Source organism: Cheilinus undulatus, linkage group 8 (assembly GCF_018320785.1).
Source record: "Cheilinus undulatus linkage group 8, ASM1832078v1, whole genome shotgun sequence".
NCBI classification, from domain to species: Eukaryota; Metazoa; Chordata; class Actinopteri; order Labriformes; family Labridae; genus Cheilinus; species Cheilinus undulatus.
This window is the reverse complement of record NC_054872.1, coordinates 52,894,131-52,914,075: the sequence shown is the minus strand read 5'-3', so window position 1 is coordinate 52,914,075 and position 19,945 is coordinate 52,894,131. Positions and strand designations below refer to the sequence as shown.

Here is a 19,945-nt window from a genome sequence, read left to right as displayed (position 1 = left end):
AGATCTTGCATTTATTTTGTTTTTCCTTTGTTTTATTTTGCAGACCTTATATTTATTTTGTATTTATTTTGTTTTATTTTCTAGTTGTTTTGTTTTGAGGTTTAACCAGTAATTAAATTCAGGGTTCACCCTCATTTTCCAGCTGCTCTTTGAATGTTAAATGGCATTGTTCTTTAAATATTACAATTATTTATGAGGTATTTGGTTAAACACATTGTGTTTGTCTTTGTGACTTAGCTCACATTAGATAACCAATTAATGCAGAAAACTAGATTTTTTCAGAGGGTTTGTTTACTGTCATTTGTTTAAATCTGTTTATACTATTTATTATTGTATATAGGCGTTCACATATACTGTATATGTCCTTTTTTTATAGCGTTTGTTTTTGTGTTTTTTTTTTTTTTTTTACTTCTGCTCTAAGAGTATTGAATGCCCCCCAGAATTTACATTCAAAAAGTTTTTTGAATTGATCTTCAGGACCACATGTAGACATTTTATTTGGTAAGAGAACTGTGAATTTCTCTTTTTTGACTCTTTAAATGTTGAAATAACTCAGACTGACTCGTGTTGGATCTACAAACCAGTGACGTGCTTTTATTTTATAAAATCTCTTGGTCTCATGATTTATTACAATGAGCTGTGACATCACCACTGATGACATCATCATAGTGATGGCCATAGTTGAGTACACGTAGATACCACTCCCTATATTCTGACATTCATCTACGCTGGCAGCCATCTTTGAGAGGGGTAACCACTGATGAATGGAGGTCTATGACAGGAAGAGGTCCACCCATGGTTCAAATCTCAGAATAATGTCAGAATTAAGAACATTTAAATGTTCTAAACTCACTGGAATGTGGATCAGTTTCACAAACTGTTTTTTACTCACAAACATCTGTTATGATCCTGGACCCTGGGTAAACACTGGACCTCCTGCTGTCACAGAGCTACAGACACCCCTCTCCAATATGGCGGCTGCTTAGACACGCTAAAGACCTGACAGCAGCACTTGCAGCACGATATCTATGAACATCCCAGTGATGACATCATCAGCGGCTCCCAGATATAAACTTCCTTTGTTCATGGCGTCAGGTCAAAAAAAAGGAGGGGGGGGGGGGGTGTCTGTGCTGTGATTGGCCCATGGTCTGCCATAATGACAGTGGAATGCCTGACTGTGATTGGCCCCTATAAACCACACCCCCAGAAACAACACTAATAACTGATTGGCTAAGAGGAGGTGGGGTCTAATAACGTCTGTTAGTCGTTTTAAACGAAGGAATGGTCAGTCGCTGTTAAACTCCACAGGGAGGAGTTACACGGGAGGGGGAGGAGTTAGAGGGAGTTATGGAGGAGTTAAAGGGCAGCAGGGGGAGTTAGGGAGAGCAGGAATGTTTTGGCCACAGAGTCCCTGACACCAGTTTAGAGGGTCAGGATCTTCAGCAGGAGTTGAGCTCCTCCATGGTCCGGTTCAAAGTGGCCTGGAGCTCCATGTTGGCGTTTCTGGCTGAGGTCAGAGAGTCTGAGGACAGAGACAGAGAACAATGAACCACGAACTCCACGAGCTTTAGAAGATCTTTACTGATAAAGGCTGAACACCACGATTCTATCACACTTTAATACTGAGTAACTGACATTAAAGCACCCAATCAGCTCTCTTCATACAAACAGACCTAAAACACTGGATCAGCCAATGAAATGTCTTCATACAGACCCTAAAACACTGGATCAGCCAATGAAATGTCTTCATACAGACCCTAAAACACTGGATCAGCCAATGAAATAGCACCACTGTATAATTTAACAAAAGTATAATTTAATGAGCTTTGGAATAAAGATTGGAAACAAGATCAAAAATAGTTTCATAGGTTTACTTTGCAGCAAAATAAAGATGATTATATAAAGAGTCACTCATCTGAATACATTTTTATTAGAACTATCAGGTATTTTGGTTTTATTGCTTAGACTTTTCTTTCCTCAAACTAACCTCTGGCTCTAACAGGATGGCATGTATGAGGCAGTCGAAGTTTTTTAAGGTATGCGGCAGGAATTGCATTCCAACATTTCTTGAGTTCATCAGTGAGAGACTGTAGATTCATGGGATGCACTTTTCTGACTGATCAATCCAATTCGTCCCACACAAGCCTAATTGGAGAGATGTCTGGAGGCGTAGGGGTCCAAACCGTCTTTGGAAGAACACCTTCCTCTTCTTTTTTGTCTAGGTAACCCTGACACAGCCTAGAAGAATGCTTATGCTTATTAGCTAGCTGAAAAACAAACTCCTGACCTACAAGTCTTAGTCCAGACAAAACTGCACGATGCTGGAGGATGGAGTGGTACTGTTCTTCTTTACTTCAAACAAATCTTGAACTATCACCTACAAAACATCCCCATACCATGGCACGACCACCTCCATGCTTTATCGTGGTGTTGGCATGGTGCTTTAAGACAGGGGTTCTCAACCTTTTCAGCTTGCGACCCCCAAAGTAAAGGTGCCAGAGACTGGGGACCCCACTGGACCTGAAGGTGGTTGAACACAGCCATTAACATTGTTGAATAGTCATGTGGAGACAAGGCCGTCCAACTGGGGGGGGGGGGTTAAATGGGAGAGCTTTCTGGGGCCAAGCCAAAGTGGGGGGACATGGAGTTCAACAAAACCATGGTCCATTGTAAAGTTAAGCTGTGACATCCATATTTCATATTTAACCTGAAAAAATAACCACTCTTATCAAAGAATAAAATATGTATTTTTTAATCATTTATGTAGTAATAATTCTTCTTAAATATGTAAATCCCTTTTGTTAAAAAAAAAAAACAAACTAAAATGCTTTAAAAAATTGCTTAAACGGGTTAATAATGGCAAAAATGGTGAAAAGGTGAAGGTTAATTTTAAAAGCAGCAGAAATGGGTTATAAGTGGCAAAAATTAGATAAAAATGGCAAAAAAGGCTAAAATGGGTTAAAGTAGCAAAATGGGCATAAATAGTGGTAAAAGAGTTCAAATGTGGCTGAAATGGCTTTAAATTGGCAAAAATGGGTGGAAATTTAGTGAAATGGGGTTAAAATAAATAAACTGGCAAAAAAAGTGTTAACTGAGAAAGACAAAATAGGCAGATACTGTCAGAAATTGGTTAAACTACCAAAAATGTGCATATCAAATGGTGAAATGTGGTTAAATTGGGAAAAACTGGGTGTAAAAAGTGGTCAAAAGGGGTTAATAGCAGGGCTGCAACAAATGATTATTTTTTTATGCCGACTAATATGACGATTATTTTTACGATTGGTCGACTAATCGTGGCTATTTGGCATACTATTTTGGATCCCCGTTTTACCTTGCCTTCTTATGCATGCACACCTGTGAAAACTTAATGGTTCAGCACATTGACATGACATGTCAAGTTGCTACATCGTCAAGGTTTGTTTTTCCTCTAATATAAAAGTACTGAACTGATAACTACAGTAAACTGCACACTAAATAGCGTTACTGAAAAAAACGTTACCCTAACAAATATCAAAGATGGTTTTCCGACTGATTAACGTACGGCATTAATGTTGTAAGTAGGCTACTGGAATTAATCCTCGTGCCTGAAGCACAAAGGGCTCAGTAACTAAATGCAAGAGATCTAAAAGATATTCATGCAACTTGCAAACTTGCCTACTTGCAGTATTTGAAGACGCGGCAGCTACAGTGTTCCCAAACTTTAGAAGCTCTGGGTCAGCTTTTTTGTGCGTTCTCCGTGCTTTCCGTCATGCTTAACTTCTTCTTCTTAGTTTCTGTGAATAATGTAAACAGTGGGAGCGATACTGCCCCCACCACTTCCTGTAGTGTACTGCAAGTACAGATGAGTCCTTACCGGCCGGTACTAGATTTTACCAATATAAAAAACAATAATATGACGCGTTGACACTTGAATTCCCACGTTGACAAATTTTTATAGTCGATGCACACGATTATGTCGACGAATCGTTGCAGCCCTAGTTAATAGTGGCAATAATGGGTCAACATTAAACTTAAGTGGCAAGAATTGATTTAGAACTGGCAAAAACAGGCAGAAAAAAGGTAGTGGAAAGAGTTTAAAACAGAAAAAAAATAGGCGTTAAATGGTAAAAATGTGCTAAAATTGGTGGGGAAAAAAAGATGAAACGGGGTACAAAAATTGACAAATTTGGTGTGAAGTGGCAACAGTGTAATTTAAAAAATATTCTTAGCTTTTTTTAGGGCATCTAGAGACCCCCTCTCAGTGTCTCACGACCCCCATGGGGGTCCCGACCCCAAGGTTGAAAACCACTGCTTGAAGACATTCACCAGTTTGTCTGCAGACAAACTCTTGACTCTGAGATTTGAGCCAAATGGTTCAAACCTGCATTTGTCAGTCCAGAGAACTTGTTTCCAGTCATCTTAGGGCTGGGCATCTAACTGCAAATTAAATTAGATCGCAATTTGGCAATTTTTCAAATCACAGACAGCGCAAGATTCCTGAAAAGTGTAAAAATACCAGTTTGATACATTCGTTTTTGATCTTTTAAGCTGTGCACATTATTCAAACATTCAAGTGTCTTTTATATTTCATTCAACAAAAATCCAACTTTTCTTGCTCGTGTTTTTATTTTTCTTCATTAAAATTAGGATAATACAAGATGATCATCCCCTTCAATATAGCAGCTGATATCAAATTGGCTATATGAGCCAAAATTGCAGAAAGATTCTTTTTCTTAATTCTTTTATCCCTAGTTTAACTTATCTAATATTGTGCTTGTTATAATATTGAATGATTCCTTGCTCATTTCTGTTGAACAACACTTAGATTGAGGAACCTAAATAATGGCATATGAAATTGCAATTGCAATATTGCAGGAGAATTTGCAATTAGATTATTTCCACAAATCATTCAGCCCTAGTCTGCCGATTAATAACATAGAAGTAATAGATTGTATCTTTGTTCTAGTCTATTACTTCTGTGTTATTAATTGGCAGCTTCACCTGCAGCTCTTGGAGTCCAAGACAAATTTCCCTTAGGGGACAATAAAGTGTATCATATCGTATCGTAGTCTTCATAGGTCATAGGTTTTCTGTGCTTTTGCCTACTCATCTCTTTTTTGCTTGTACTTTTGATGAAGTAGTGTTTTTTGCAGATACACAACCCTTCGGACATTTGTCAGAGATCCAGGTTTTGACCCTGTCATGTTAATTTCCTCCCGTATTTGTGGTGCTGTTTTGGCTGATCTCTACTACTAGTGACAATGATATTTATCCTCTGTTTTTGTGATAACCGTGACCTTTTTCTGTCATCATAACTTTCAGTTTCTTCTAGTCTCTTCAGTGTGTAGTGAACTCCTTTAGGCGTTTTTATCTAGCCGTCTTTCCTCAGTGTATAAATCTGTACTCTTGTTTCTTTACTCAGCTGTTTTTCTCTGGCCATTTCTTGGATTTGTCTGCAGTAGATTGATTATTCTCAGAGGATTCCTCCATTAAAGCCAGACTGATTTAGTAAAGCATTTTGCATTTATATGTACCATGAAATTTCACTGCCACGCTACAGTGGTGATGACAGTGATTATCATGATGATTGATAAAAAAAGATAGTTTATTTCCAAAACAACAGCATGACTATATATAATGAAACCGCTGTTTATAGCCTCTCAAAGCCAGAATTGTATTTCCCCTTTTCACATTTATCCAAAAGACGTTCTAAACCCAGCTGTTTGTGAGCCCAGAGTCTTTGGTCTGAACTGGAATTGACTCTACACCTACAGGATCATAATAAAACATTTTTACAGTAACAGCTGGCTGGCCAATCACAGTTGTTGCTAGGACACTCTAGGATTGTGGGGAGTGTTGTTCAGACCTTAGTCTTCTACCATGACCCCTCTCATGGTCAGTCTACCTCTGATGGTGATGACATCATGGCCAATAATCTAATCCATGGCACTGTCACTGCAGACTGCTGTCCAGTCAGAAAGCAGAGCTTATTGTTCCATGTTTCTAACTATCTCACCTTCCAGGCCATCGATGGTTTTCTCCAGTTTAACCACTGTACGCTCCGCTGTCTCTGCTCTGGACTCCGCCTAGACCAGGAAGTACACAGATGACAAAAAGGAAGTACACAGATGACAAAAAGGAAGTACACAGATGACAAAGAGGAAGTACACATGTAATAAATAGGAAGAACAAGCCACATTCGTTTTCTTACCTCCTTCAGTTTGCAGCTCAGGCACCTGATCTCTTCTTCATATCTGTCCTCCTTCATTGAATACTGACACACAGAGACAGCCAATCAGAACTCAGGGATTACCAGCATCGGCCAATTAGAACACAGAGTGAACTCATTAATAGTCTACAGTTGGAGAAAAGCGCCGTGGCTGTATCCAAAACCTCGTACTACATATTAGAAACAACGGTGACCAGGACTCTCCTGCTCAGACCAGGACCATCCTTATCCGACCATCTGACCAGGATCAAACCAGACCAGGTCAGCCCTAATCTGACAAGAACTGCCTGATCAACCATATGACCAGGACTGTCCTCATCTGACCATCTATTCAGGACTGTCCTGATCCGATCATCTGACCAGGACTGTTCTGGTCCAATCATCTGACAAGGACTGTCTGGATCCAATCATCTGACCAGGACTGTCCTGATCCAACCATCTGGCCAGAACTGTCCTGTTCCAACCATCTGACCCGGCCTGTCCCGATCTGACCATCGGACCAGGACTATTCCGATCTGACCATCTGACCAGGACTGTCCCGATCCAACCATCTGACAGGACTGTCCAGATCTGACCAGGACTGTCCAGATCCGACCATCTGACCAGGCATCCCTAATCTGACCACCGACCAGGACTGTCCTGATCTGACCATCTAACCAGGACTGTCCTTATCTGACCATCTGAACAGGGCTGTCCTGATCTGACCATCTGACCAGGAATGTCAAGATCTGACCATCTGACCAGGACCATCCTGATCCGATCATCTGACCAGGACTGTCCTGACCCAATCATCTGACCAAGACTGTCCTGATCTGACCATCTGACCAAGACTGTCCTGATCTGACCATCTGACCAGGACCATCCTGATCCGATCATCTGACCAGGACTGTCCTGACCCAATCATCTGACCAAGACTGTCCTGACCCAATCATCTGACCAAGACTGTCCTGATCTGACCATCTGACCAGGACTGTCCCGATCCGACCATCTGACCAGGACCATCCTGATCCAATCATCTGACCAGGACTGTCCCGATCCAACCATCCGACCAGGACTGTCTTGTTCTCATGATCTGACCAGGACTGTATCGATTTGACCATCTGACCAGGACTGTCCCAATCTGATCATCTGACCAGGACTGTTCCGATCTGATCATCTGACCAGGACTTTCCCAATCTGATCATCTGACCAGGACTGTTCCGATCTGACCATCTGACCAGGACTGTCCCGATCTGATCATCGGACCAGGACTGTTCTGATCAGACCATCTGACCAGGACTGTCCTGATCCGACCATCTGACCAGGACTGTTCCAATCTGACCATCTGACCAGGACTGTCCCGACCTGACCATCTGACCAGGACTGTCCTAATCTGACCATCTGATAAGGACTGTTCTCATGATTTGTTTCCCAATAAAAACCGATCAAACACTGACACGTCCCACTATAAAAACCCGGCTGAGGTTGAAAAGTGGAGAAAGATTATAATTTAGGACAGAGCCATTAGATCATCATCACAATAAGTAGGCCACTCCCCCTCCTCCTACCTTATCTGCCTGAGCCTCCATAGACTTTGAACAAGTGAAGACATTTTTCAGCTCCTCCTCCAACTCTCGACTCTTACTGTAGACAGAACGATCAGACAGCACAGCTCATCATGTTTTACATAGGTGGGCTGAATCATGTTTTAAATTGGAGTGCTGAGTCAGCATGTTTTTAATTGGGAGTGCTGTCAACATGTTTTTAATTGGGAGTGCTGTCAACATGTTTTTAAGTGAAGTGCTGAGTCAGCATGTTTTTAATTGGAGTGCTGTCAGCATGTTTTTAATTGGAGTGCTGTCAACATGTTTTTAAGTGAAGTGCTGAGTCAGCATGTTTTTAATTGGAGTGCTGTCAGCATGTTTTTAATTGGAGTGCTGTCAGCATGTTTTTAAGTGAAGTGCTGAGTCAGCATGTTTTTAATTGGAGTGCTGTCAGCATGTTTTTAATTGGAGTGCTGTCAACATGTTTTTAAGTGAAGTGCTGAGTCAGCATGTTTTTAATTGGAGTGCTGTCAGCATGTTTTTAATTGGGAGTGCTGTCAACATGTTTTTAAGTGAAGTGCTGAGTCAGCATGTTTTTAATTGGAGTGCTGTCAGCATGTTTTTAAGTGAAGTGCTGAGTCAGCATGTTTTTAAATGGAGTGCTGAGTCAGCATGTTTTTAATTGGAGTGCTGTCAGCATGTTTTTCAGTAAGTGCTGAGTCAGTATGTTTTAATTGGAGGGCTGAGTCAGCATTTTTTTAATTTGAGTGCTGTCAGCATGTTTTTAAGTGAAGTGCTGAGTCAGCATGTTTTTAATTGGAGTGCTGTCAGCATGTTTTTAATTGGAGTGCTGAGTCAGCATGTTTTTAATTGGAGTGCTGTCAGCATGTTTTTAAGTAAAGTGCTGAGTCAGCATGTTTTTAACTGGGAGTGCTGTCAGCATGTTTTTAAGAGAAGTGCTGAGTCAGCATGTTTTTAATTGGAGTGCTGTGTCAGCATGCATCTGTCAGGAGTGTCGAGTCGTCTTGTGTGAATCAGAAAAGCTGAGTCAAAATTTCTCAAAATGAAGTGGTAAGTGAGTGTAGTTCTGTGGTAGTGTTTTATATTTAGCTGAAGAACAGATCTGTTGTAGTCTGAATGAAGTTCTGTTAAAGTCTGAGTGTAGCTCTGTTGTAATCTGAGTGTAGCTCTGTTGTAGTGTGAGTGTAGTTCTGTTGTAGTCTGAGTGTAGTCCTGTTGTAGTCTGAGTGTAGTTCTGTTGTAGTCTGAGTGTAGTCCTGTTGTAGTCTGAGTGTATTTCAGTTGTAGTCTGAGTGTAGCTCAGCTGTAGTCTGACTGTAGCTCTGTTGAAGTCTGAGTGTAGTTCAGTTGTAGTCTGAGTGTAGCTCTGTTGTAGTCTGAGTGTAGTTCTGTTGTAGTCTGAGTGTATTTCAGTTGTAGTCTGAGTGTAGCTCTGTTGTAGTCTGAGTGTAGTTCTGTTGTAGTCTGAGTGTAGTCCTGTTGTAGTCTGAGTGTAGTCCTGTTGTAGTCTGAGTGTATTTCAGTTGTAGTCTGAGTGTAGCTCTGTTGTAGTCTGACTGTAGCTCTGTTGAAGTCTGAGTGTAGTTCTGTTGTAGTCTGAGTGTAGCTCTTTTGTAGTCTGAGTGTAGTTCTGTTAAAGTTTGAGTGTAAGTTTGTTATAGTCTGAGTGTAGCTCAGTTGTAGTCTGAGTGTAGTTATGTTGTAGTCTGAGTGTAGCTCTGTCATAGTCTGAGTGTAGTTATGTTGTAGCCTGAGCCTAGCTCTTTTGTAGTCTGAGTGTAGTTCTGTTAAAGTTTGAGTGTAGTTATGTTTAAGTCTGTGTGTAGCTTTGTTATAGTCTGAATGTGGATCAGTTGTAGTCTGAGTTTAGTTATGTTGTAGTCTGAGTGTAGTTATGTTGTAGTCTGAGTGCAGCTCTGTTAAAGTCTGAGTGTAGCTCTGTAGAAGTCTTAGTGTAGCTCTGTTGTAGTCTGAGTGTAGTTCTGTTAAAGTCTGATTGTAGCTCTGTAGAAGTCTTAGTGTAGCTCTGTTGTAGTCTGAGTGTAGTTCTGTTAAAGTCTGATTGTAGCTCTGTAGAAGTCTTAGTGTAGCTCTGTTTTAGCCTGATTGTAGATGTGTGGCAGCGCTTTTGTAGTCTGAGATTAACTCTGTGGTAGTTTGTAGTTCTAAGGTAGTTCAACTGATGTCTGAGTGTAGTTCTGTAGTAGTTCGAATGTTGTTCTGTTGTAGTTGCTGCTTTAGTATGAGTAGTTTTGTGGTAATTCTGTTGAAGTCTGAGTAGTTCAGTGGTAGATTGTAGTTCTGTGGTAGTTCTCTAAAATTCTTAGCATACTTCTGGGGTGGTTCTTTTATAGTCTGAGTGTATTTCTTAGTGAAGTCTGTAGTAGTTTGTAGTAGTGTAGTAGGTCTGTTGTAGTCAAGTGTAATTCTGTTGTGTTTTTTTTTTTAAATCAGCGTGCACTTCTGTTGTTATCTGAGTGTAGTTCTATGGTAGTCTGAGTGTTGTCCGGTAGTTTGTCATTCTGTTGTAGTTAGTAGTTCAGTGGTAGTTCTTTTATAGTCTGAGTGCATTTTTGTATGGCAGTCTGAGTGTAGTTATGTTGTAGTCTTAATGTGATAGACTATCCTAGTTCATAGTCTGTGGTAGTTTGTAGTTCTGTGGTAGTTCTGTTGTAGTCTGAGAGTTTTTCTGTGGTAGTTCAGTAGTAGTTTGAGTGTCATTAGTTGTCAGTTTGTAGTTGCGTGGTAGTTGATAGTTCTCTGGTAGTTCTGTTGTAGTCTGACTATGCTAGTTTGTAGTATGTGGAAGTTTCTAGTTCTGTGGAAGTTTCTAGTTCTGTGGTAGTTTGTAGTTCTGTGGAAGTTTGTTTTTGTGTGGTAGTTCTATTGCAGTCTGACTGTGGTTCTGTTGCAGTCTTACTGTAGTTCTGTTGCAGTCTGTAGTTCTGTTGTGGTCTGAGTGTAGTTCTTTTGTAGTCTGATTGTAGTTGCATGGTAGTTTGTAGTTCTCTGGTATTTGTATTGTAGTCAGAGTTTTTCTGTGGTAGTTTGTAGTTTGTAGTTCGACTCTAGATTTTCTTTTAAGTATTTTTAGTTTCATGTCTCTAGCAGTAGAAGCCATGCAAAGAGCAGCTGAAGGAGGAGCTGAAGCAGCAACAGAGGGGGATTGGCCAGCTGAGGTAGCAGGAGGAGCTCTGATTTGATTGACAGCTGAAGGCTCATTTATGCTCTGTGGGTATTTGATTGTTGGTAAACTATGTGAACTTTCTACGTGAATATTCTGGGAGTTCCAGCGGCCTCTAGTGGCTATGTGGTTCCACACACAGCAAACAGGCAGTGACGGTGTAGAGTTTAATACCCACAGATCTATTTTACTACGTTCAGGAGACATAAATGAGCCTTTAGAGGTCAGCTGACCCTCAGTACCTTGTCCTCAGATGCCTGCAGGCTCTTCAGTGATTGGTCGAAACTCCTCAGCTGCTCCTCCAACCTACGAACTTTACTGTTAGACAGACGGACAGAAAGAGGCGGAGCATGGCGTGCAGCAGCCGTTTACATGGAAATAGAAGAGAAAGATGGATGCAGAAGGATTAGAGAGCAGGAAGAGGAGCCATTGACATCACCATGAGGTCATCAAAGTGACATCACCATGAGGTCATCAGTGTGACATCACTGTTTGATCTGACTTCATGTAGACATATGAAAGGTAAGAAATGTTTGAAATCACCTGAGCAGGTGAGCTCTTCCTCTGAGTGTTTGAGTCAGCAATGATACTTCAACACAACTTCCTGTCTGCTTCTTTAACACCATAACTGTGTTTATCACCAAGGTCAGACTCAAGTTTTTAACTCCTAGCATAACTAAAACACACCTATCTGCAACTCCATATGTACTGTCCTAACCTGACACGCCGGATGGATTTGTTTCACACATCTATCTGGGAAAACTTAAATAGGAAACATTTGGGAAAAGGCAGAGGCTTTGAAGAAAACTCGGAGTGTGACTGGATGAACGTTCTGTCTGTCACATCTCTACGGGCCAATCAGAGCAATAAAACACGTGATGTACTGCGATCAAGCTGCACATGCTCAGCTACAGAGGAATAACGCGAACCATGGCGACTGTAGACATGTCAGTACTCAATTTTTGTCGTTTTTGAAAAGAAAACAACTCACTGCTTCTTTTAAAGAAGAAATGTTATCAAGTTCTGATAAAACTGGCACTTTAGCAGCATCCACGCTAAGCTCTTCCGCCACAATTGCACCGGCCTCTTGTTGCTGCTTGTTTACGTCAGGACTCTGCCAGGCCTGAAAGTACTGCCCCTCGCCGCTGACTGGTCCCGTCACTTCCTAACTGGGCCCAAACGGTTCAGATGAGAGCTTTGCAAGATGGATTCGCCAGTGAAAAACACAGAAACAGGTGTATCCATCTGCTATGCAAGGTTAGTACTGTCCCAGACCTCCACACAATGTTAGAGGGGCGTGTCAGCCATGACAGCCCAATAACATCCAAAGCCTTCAGCATCTCTGGGTAAATCTCTTAAAGTGCTCCTTCCACGGTCCAACAACATCCCCAGTCAGACTCAGCAGTCCTCCACTCCTGCGGAGAACAGCCTGAGAAGAGCCCTGCTTTCCCCTCTGGAGTTGTCGGACAGTTTGCCTGAACATCTTTGGGGCCAACGAAAAGTACTCTTGTCCAACAAAGTGTTTAAGAAATACTTGATACAATAATTTATTGAAAAGGCTGCTGTTGTCCTGGTAGAGAATGCAGAAACACCTAGAAATATCATCAGGAAATGATAAGTCGATTGAACAAAAGTTTATTTTTCTGTTTTTTGGCTGCGCTTCAGAAAGCCACTGTAGAGGAGCAAGAGGGCCAAAGGGTCCTGACCCCTCTGACCCCGCTCTAATCTGACACGGTGACAGTTGTAATGGTTTAAAAGATGGCGTGGTGTCTGACCTCGGCATTACCGTCTCTACTTGTGTCTGTGTTAGCGGTGTAAGAGCAGCTTCATGCTGTCAGCAGTGGCAGAGCATGCACAGGGGAGACAAGGATGTGATCTGTGGCTATTTCATACAGACCCACATCACAGCTGAGTGGACATGATTGTGTACATTGTTAGTAAAGATGTGTGTGTATATGGGTTGTGTTGATCAGTGTTACTCAACCCTGCTCAGCCAAAGAGCCAAATTGTTGAAAAATACCTTTGCAAGAGCCACAATCTAAGTGTTAAAAGGTGGCAAAAAGGGTTAAAGGTAGCAAAAATGTTCAAAATGCAGCAAAAAATAGTGTCAGAAACGGGTGAAAAAGAGCAAAATTGGTAATAACTAGCAAACAACTTGGTGAAAAGTGACAAAAATGAGGAGAAAGTGGGTAAGAAATTACATAAAATGATTTACAGGAGGCAAAAATGGTCACAAAGTGGCAAACATATAGCCAGAGTGAGTGATGTGACTAAAATGGACAAGTAATGTGACAAAAATGGCAAACAACTTGGTGAAAAGTGGCAAAAATGATTTACATGTGGCAAAAATGGTCAAAAAGCAGCAAAAACAGCAAAATTGAGTGAAAAGTGACTGAAGTAGGCAAAAAGCAGCAAAATTGGCAAATTTTGGTGAAAAGAGGCAAAATTAGAACAGAACAGGAAAAAATGGGTGAGAAGTGGCTAAAATGGGGAGAAAGTGACAAAAAAATGGGTGAAAAATGATAAAAAAAATGAACTACAGGTGGCAAACATGGTCAAAAAGTGGCAAAAAAGTTACAAAGAATTGGTTGAAAAGGGAGAAAGTTGGCAAAAAATGGATGAGAAGTGCTAAAAATATGAGTTTAAGGTGGCAAATGGTCAGAAAGTGGATAAAAAGTGGGAACAGTGGGCGAAAAGGGGCAAAAATAGCATAGAAAAGGCAAAAAAATAGTGAAAAGTAGCAAAAATGGATGAGAAGTGCCAAAAATATGAGTTTAAGGTGGCAAAAATGGTCAAAAAGTGGTAAAAACAATTGTGAAAAGGGTCAAAATTGGCATGCAATGGCAAAAAACTGAGAGAAAAGTGGCAAAAATGGGGAGGGAGTGCCAAAAATGGAAATAAGGAAATAACTGCAAATAAGTGCAATGGAAATACACGGACAAAAAATATGGTAGACCATTAAGTTTGACAATTAACGCCTACTGGATAAGTGTGGGAAACAAACTGATCAATGTTACCTGAAATGGATAAATTCTTAGGTCAAAGTTTTCCTTTTTAAGGTTTTCTGGGGTAATAATATTTCAAATTACGACATAAAAGAGCCACATGTGGCTCTAGAGCCATGTGTTGAGTAACACTGGTGTAGATGCGTGTATGATTTGTGTAGATGTTCATGTTAGTGTTTTATGTGCATGTACCTCTCGGCGTGCTCGGCTCTCTCTTCGGCTCGTTCCAGATCTCCCTCCAACATCATCAGTTTTCGAGCCACCTGGTAACCCCACAAACAAACATTTGATCCTGATACATGAGGATTCATCATTAATTGCCTTCTAATGCTCATTTTTGTAAGACTCCTTAAAAACATGGTTCACTTTCCTACATTAGATGTGATTTCTTATACTGTGTGTTTTTCTGAAGTGTTCAGGGTGTTAACGTTCCATAATATTAATGTCAATAATCATGTTTGATAATAGTTCTCTTGATATCAGTTCAAATAAAAGCGATTCATTATGGGTTAATGTCCCAGACAGTCCTAGTTAACCTCGTGTTAACAACCGCCTTTTAGAAGACGTGAAAAGCTTCAAAATCACCAGTGAGGCATTTCCACATGATGTTGTAGTAAAAATTTAAATGTGTGTTTAACACAGCTTTATTTCCAGCAATAAACCGAGGGAGGAGGACGTTATCTCGCCCACTACAGATGAGACTGAGGGAAAAAGAATCAGACTTATTTATCATCGGTTCATTTTTCCACAATACAGTCAGCTCTGCTCTGATAACCTCCGAAATACAGCCATTTAACCAGAGAGCAGACACTAACAGATGATTGGAGCACAACGGAGGTGGAAAAAGATAGTGTAGCAGAGTGTAGTTTAATGTAATAAGAGATGTGTATTATACTGTAGTGTTTTATACAGCAGTGTTTTACCTCCTCATATTTGCGATCAGCCTCCTCTGCGATCAGTTTGGCTTCCCTCAGGTGACACTCCAGCTGCTCCATCTTCTCCTCATCCTTCAGAGCTCTGTTTTCAATCACCTTCATCCCTCTGATCAATACACACCAGAAAAAAGACACAGGTGAAACACAGCAAGAGAGAGACAGGGGAGACAGTCAAAAAAAGAGAGAGACAGGTGAGACAGTCAGAGAGAGAGAGACAGGTGCGACAGTCAGAGAGAGACAGGTGAGACAGTCAGAGAGAGAGAGAGAGACAGGTGAGACGGTCAGAGAGAGAGAGAGATAGACAGGTGAGACGGTCAGAGAGAGAGAGAGATAGACAGGGGAGACAGTCAGAGAGAGAGAGAGATAGACAGGGGAGACAGTCAGAGAGAGGGAGAGATAGACGGGGGAGACAGTCAAAGTCTGATTTCTGACTCTGGTGTTCTGTTAGGACATCCTGTCCTCAGGTGAGCGTCCTAGCTGGTCCTTACCTCTCGCTCTCGTCTGCAGCCTTCTCCACCTCGTCCAGTTTATGCAGGGCGGTGGCCAGACGTTCCTGGGCTCGGTCCAGGTTCTCCTCACTCAGCTGCAGACGGCGTCCTAGAGCCGTCACCTCCGCCTCAGCCTGGAACACAGACAGAGTCCGTCTGGTTCAGTGTGATCACATGGCAGGGACTAGAAACCACTTTAGCAGTAGTTCTCAACTAGTGGGTCAGGACCCAAAAATTGATTATTGAGCAATGTTAAGTGGGCCGTGAATGTTTGATGTTTGTCCTCTCAGGTATTGAAACCCTGAAAGGACAAACATCCATCTTTTTTATTTTACTCAGAATGAGGGATTAATTTAGTTTGTTTAGGTTGTTGTAAGGCGGTTGTTTCGGTTGTTCTCTCTACTTCAGTTTTCTTTTCATGATCATGAGCCCAGTTCTCCAGATCTCTAAGAACCAGTCGGGGGTCAGACCCCCATAATATCAGAAAGTTTTGTCACTGACTTCTGTTCATATTAGCTGGATTAACTACAAAGCTGAAGGCTTTGTTAATAGATTGATGGCTAATGGAGTTTCTGACTATCTGTGCCCTCCTCTGGCTACCTGTACAGGTGTGCTGTGTCAGTGTGTACCTCCTCTCTGGTCCTCTTCTCCTTCTCCACCTCCTTCTGGAGCTTCTCTGCCCTCTCCTCAGCCTCCTCAGCCTGCTCCTGCAGGACTTTGATCTTCTTCTTCACGGCATCAATGCTGCCCAGTCCTCCACTCATCTTCTTCTTCTTTTACTGTAAAAATAAGAACAGTCCGTTTTCTAACGAGGTAACAGGTATGACCAAGTACTTTATGTTAACATAGTTAACTCATTGGGTGCCATTGACGTATATATACATCAGAAAGTTTTTTTCAGCAGCTGGGACAAGGGGGCGCTCTCACACTCCCTGTGAGTGATTTTGGGGCTTCTGGGATACGTAGTTGGAACACGGAAGACACAGTAGTTCAGAGCCACAGAGATCAGAGGTGGAGACCCTGGGGTCAAAGAGCAAAGTGATCGTTACGGAGGTAATCTAAGCTTAAAGTTATAAAATAGACGCTGGAAGTAAACTTTAAACTTCTGCCCGAGAAATCGCTTACTCACTGAAACCAACACTGAACTTAAGACAGCGAATCCAGGGATCAGCACGTTCATTCATCTATCTATGCCAGCCAAGAGGCTAAAGAATGCCGCGAGGTCTCCCCCGTGCATCCGAGAAATAAGGCAGCCGCTCGCCAGCTGGATACACACAGTGACGACACTTCAGAGACTGACTTTTCCGACCTAGACTCTGAGGAATGGCTGCCGAGTAAGCGGAGCGGATCTTGTTCTCTGTCCCAAAGTGATGGAGGTAATATAACGTTAGGAACTAGGGGTGCACTGATTGCAATTTTCCGGCATCACCGATCTTGAAAAAGCCTGACCTGCCGATTCCAATTTTGGCCGATACCGATTTTTTTTCTTAAAACTGACAGCATACACCTTCAATGGTCCAATCTTATTTTATTGAATAACATTGAACAATACCTGTGAAACAATACAAGCTTGTTGTTTTAACTGCACATGAGGTAGTTCTCTCAAATATAAATGAAAAGTTTAAAGCATTGCTGTCCAAACTACTAAATTATATCAGTTCTTTAAAGGGATACTTAAACTTTTTGGCAAATTCGCCCATTGCCATAATTCCTATAGTCTTAGTAATAGGTTCGTTACCTTCAGTTGTCGGTGCAAGCTGTTTTTAGATCACCGCTGCCTAGTTCGGACCTGCTGTGCCAACTCAATTTAAGCAGACGGTATTCTGGCTTTCCCTCATCAAACTCATCAAATACACAATCAAAACAACTCCAAAATGCTCTCGTGGACACGTTGTGACCTGCACATTCACTACGCTATGAAATAATAACATATACTTATGTAACATTATGACACATGAAGCAAATACTCAGAACTTTTTCTTGAGTGAACCACTGGGCGGAGTGACACAGTGCAGCAGCCATGTCTGGAGTGTAATTCCGGCTTTGTATTTAGCTCTAAAACGTCTCCATCTCGTAATGTTCCATGATTATTTCATAGCGTGGTGAATGTGCAGGTCACAACTTGTCCATGAGAGCGTTTTGGAGTTGTTGGATTGTGTATTTGATGAGTTTGATGAGGGAAAGCCAGAATACCGTCTGCTTAAATTGAGTTGGCACAGCAGGTCCGAACTAGGCAGCGGTGATCTAAAAATAGCTTGCACCGACAACTGAAGGTAACGAACCTATTACTGAGACTGCAGGAATTATGGTAATGGGCAAATTTGCCAAAATGTTGAAGTATCCCTTTAAGTCTTTCGTTTTTCACATTTTAGTAGGTAGAGGTACATATGAAAGCGATCTTATCCACTGATCTTATTTACAAGGATCGGCCGATCGCCGATCTCCTAAAAATAAGGAAATCGGCGCCGATACCAATTTTGGCCGATCGGTCGGAGCACCCCTATTAGGAACCAACTGATTATTCAAACAGATTTATCCAATGAAACCATCACTCATGCTCCTGTGATTTCAGAAGCAGACTGGAGAGAAGAGCAAATCCCCTGCAGTTCTACAACACTGTTGGCAGAAAAAGAGGTAAGAACAAAAAAAATCTATATTATAGGTTATATATTATATATATATAACATATTTTATATTATATTACTTCTACAATTTACAAGCAGTGCCAGGGGACACATAAGCAGGAGAGGACGTGGGCGTATCGGGGGGTCCCGTGGAGGCCGTCCAGTTCCAGAGTGTGAATGACAGTGACTGGAAGCATTGTTATTTCTTTTACAATAAAATAACATTTCTAATACAATTTTCAGATGTCTTTTATGTCATTGAAGGCAAAATTATAACATTCAAATCACAGTTTTGCTTGACAGACTCTCTTTCACAAAAATGCATTTTTCTCAGCTTTCTAGAATAAAAGTGGTCTTTTTGGTGAAACTAGCCTCTATTCAACTTCAGATAAATCAAGAAAGGAACAAGGTGCAAACAAACGGTTTTTCCATGATGAAATAGAGTTTCTTCTTTCATTTGAGCTATTTGGTGTTTTCAGAGTCATAGTACAAAATATTCTGTGGGTCTGGAAAGATGACTGAAAATGGCCAAAAACGCTGGCACAAGGCAGTTCCCATTTAATAAAAGGGCTGGCACTCAATGAATTAATGCAGATTAACGAAGAGTTAATGTTATATAAATGCAGTTAATGTGACATAAGTTTATATAACTTCATATTTTATCAAAAAGTGACTTAGGTTAGTATAAAGTTATATTAACTTCAAGCAGTGACGTAGGTAAGTATAACTTTTTATTCATTTAACAGTTAAGTAATTTAAATGATGCTGTATTTACAGTTAAACTTAATTTAATAACTTTATATGAACAATACTGTAATATTTTTATGTAATCTTTTAATATATATTTGTATATATTCTAATCTATGAGTCACGTGATTTTATCCTCGGTCAATCACTAAATTTCGTGATTTTTAATTCAAATTAAATATTTTATTTTCTTTAACTTTAGTGTTTGTTTTTCTGCAGTTAGCATGTTAGCTCCCGATGCTAACAGCAGACACCGCCCTGTTGTGAATGTTGTTAGCATGCTAACAATGCTGAGAGCTAACGGAGCAGGTGAGTCCCACCTGTGGCAGGTGCACCTGGAGGCTATCCTTCTTACCTGTCTGAGTCTGGAATCAAAGCAAAGCGGCTCGAGCCCGACACACCTGCACCGTCACTTCCCTGTTAGCAGACAGGCTAACTAGCTGTTAGCAGCTAACGGAGCTAATCCTCCGGCGGGCTCCTTCAACCGGTTAAAGTTTAATTGAGTCAGGATAATTAAGGTTAATTAAATAACGGATAATTAGGGCAGAGGACTGGCTGCTGCGCGGTCACCTCCGGGGATCTCTCTCCGTCTCTGTCCGTCCCGTTATCTTCGATCGGTTTAAGGCTACACCCCAATGAACTACACCCACTTCCGGTTTACAGCACCTAACAGGAAATGACGCAACAAAATAAGATTACTTCACTTTACTGTTTGAATGTTAAAAAAAAAAAAGAATAGAAAACAGTCTGATTCTTCAAAAAAAGAAAGAAATAACCTCTGTAGTCTAAAACTTAATGTACTTGTTTGTTTAATTTAAATTATCTATTAATTTATTTCATATTAATTATCAATCAATCAATTAATAATTATTTTTTAATGTATGTTTATTTATTCTTTTTTTAGATTCATGTAATGAATTATTCTTTATTCATTTATCAATGTATTTATTCATGAACTTTCCTCTGTGCCCTGTTTTCTGTCAGTCTGGTCTTGTTGACTGATCTAGTGTTCACATTCCCTCCATTTGAAATGATATGTTTCCTGTAACAGGTTATTAAGATAAGATATAAAAGTCTTTGAGGGAGAATAAATGAGAGTAATGAATTTTACTGAGGTTATAAAAAAAGTTTATCATTAGTCCCAGGGTCATTAACTCTAGTTTAAATATCAAACTGTGTTACAACAACATCAAGAAAAAGAACAAAACCA

General features: G+C 40.8%; 1 protein-coding gene across 2 annotated transcripts; it reads right to left on the bottom strand.

Annotated features, from left to right (window-relative positions):
- Positions 1-567: 567 nt before the first annotated feature.
- LOC121513135 (tropomyosin alpha-3 chain-like) lies at positions 568-19,390 on the bottom strand. 2 transcript variants are annotated; one of them, XM_041792680.1, is made up of 9 exons: positions 19,091-19,390; positions 15,994-16,143; positions 15,365-15,498; positions 14,865-14,982; positions 14,134-14,204; positions 11,179-11,254; positions 6,191-6,253; positions 5,996-6,065; positions 568-1,522 (listed from the first exon to the last, which is right to left on the bottom strand). In XM_041792680.1, the coding sequence occupies exons 2-9, from the start codon at positions 16,126-16,128 to the stop codon at positions 1,440-1,442; spliced, it is 750 nt and encodes a 249-aa protein (XP_041648614.1). In that variant the 5' UTR covers positions 16,129-16,143; positions 19,091-19,390; the 3' UTR covers positions 568-1,439. The 2 variants fall into 2 exon arrangements, with proteins under 2 accessions (XP_041648614.1, XP_041648615.1); XM_041792681.1 differs by lacking the exon at positions 11,179-11,254 and adding an exon at positions 7,756-7,831.
- Between the last annotated feature and the right edge of the window lie 555 nt (positions 19,391-19,945).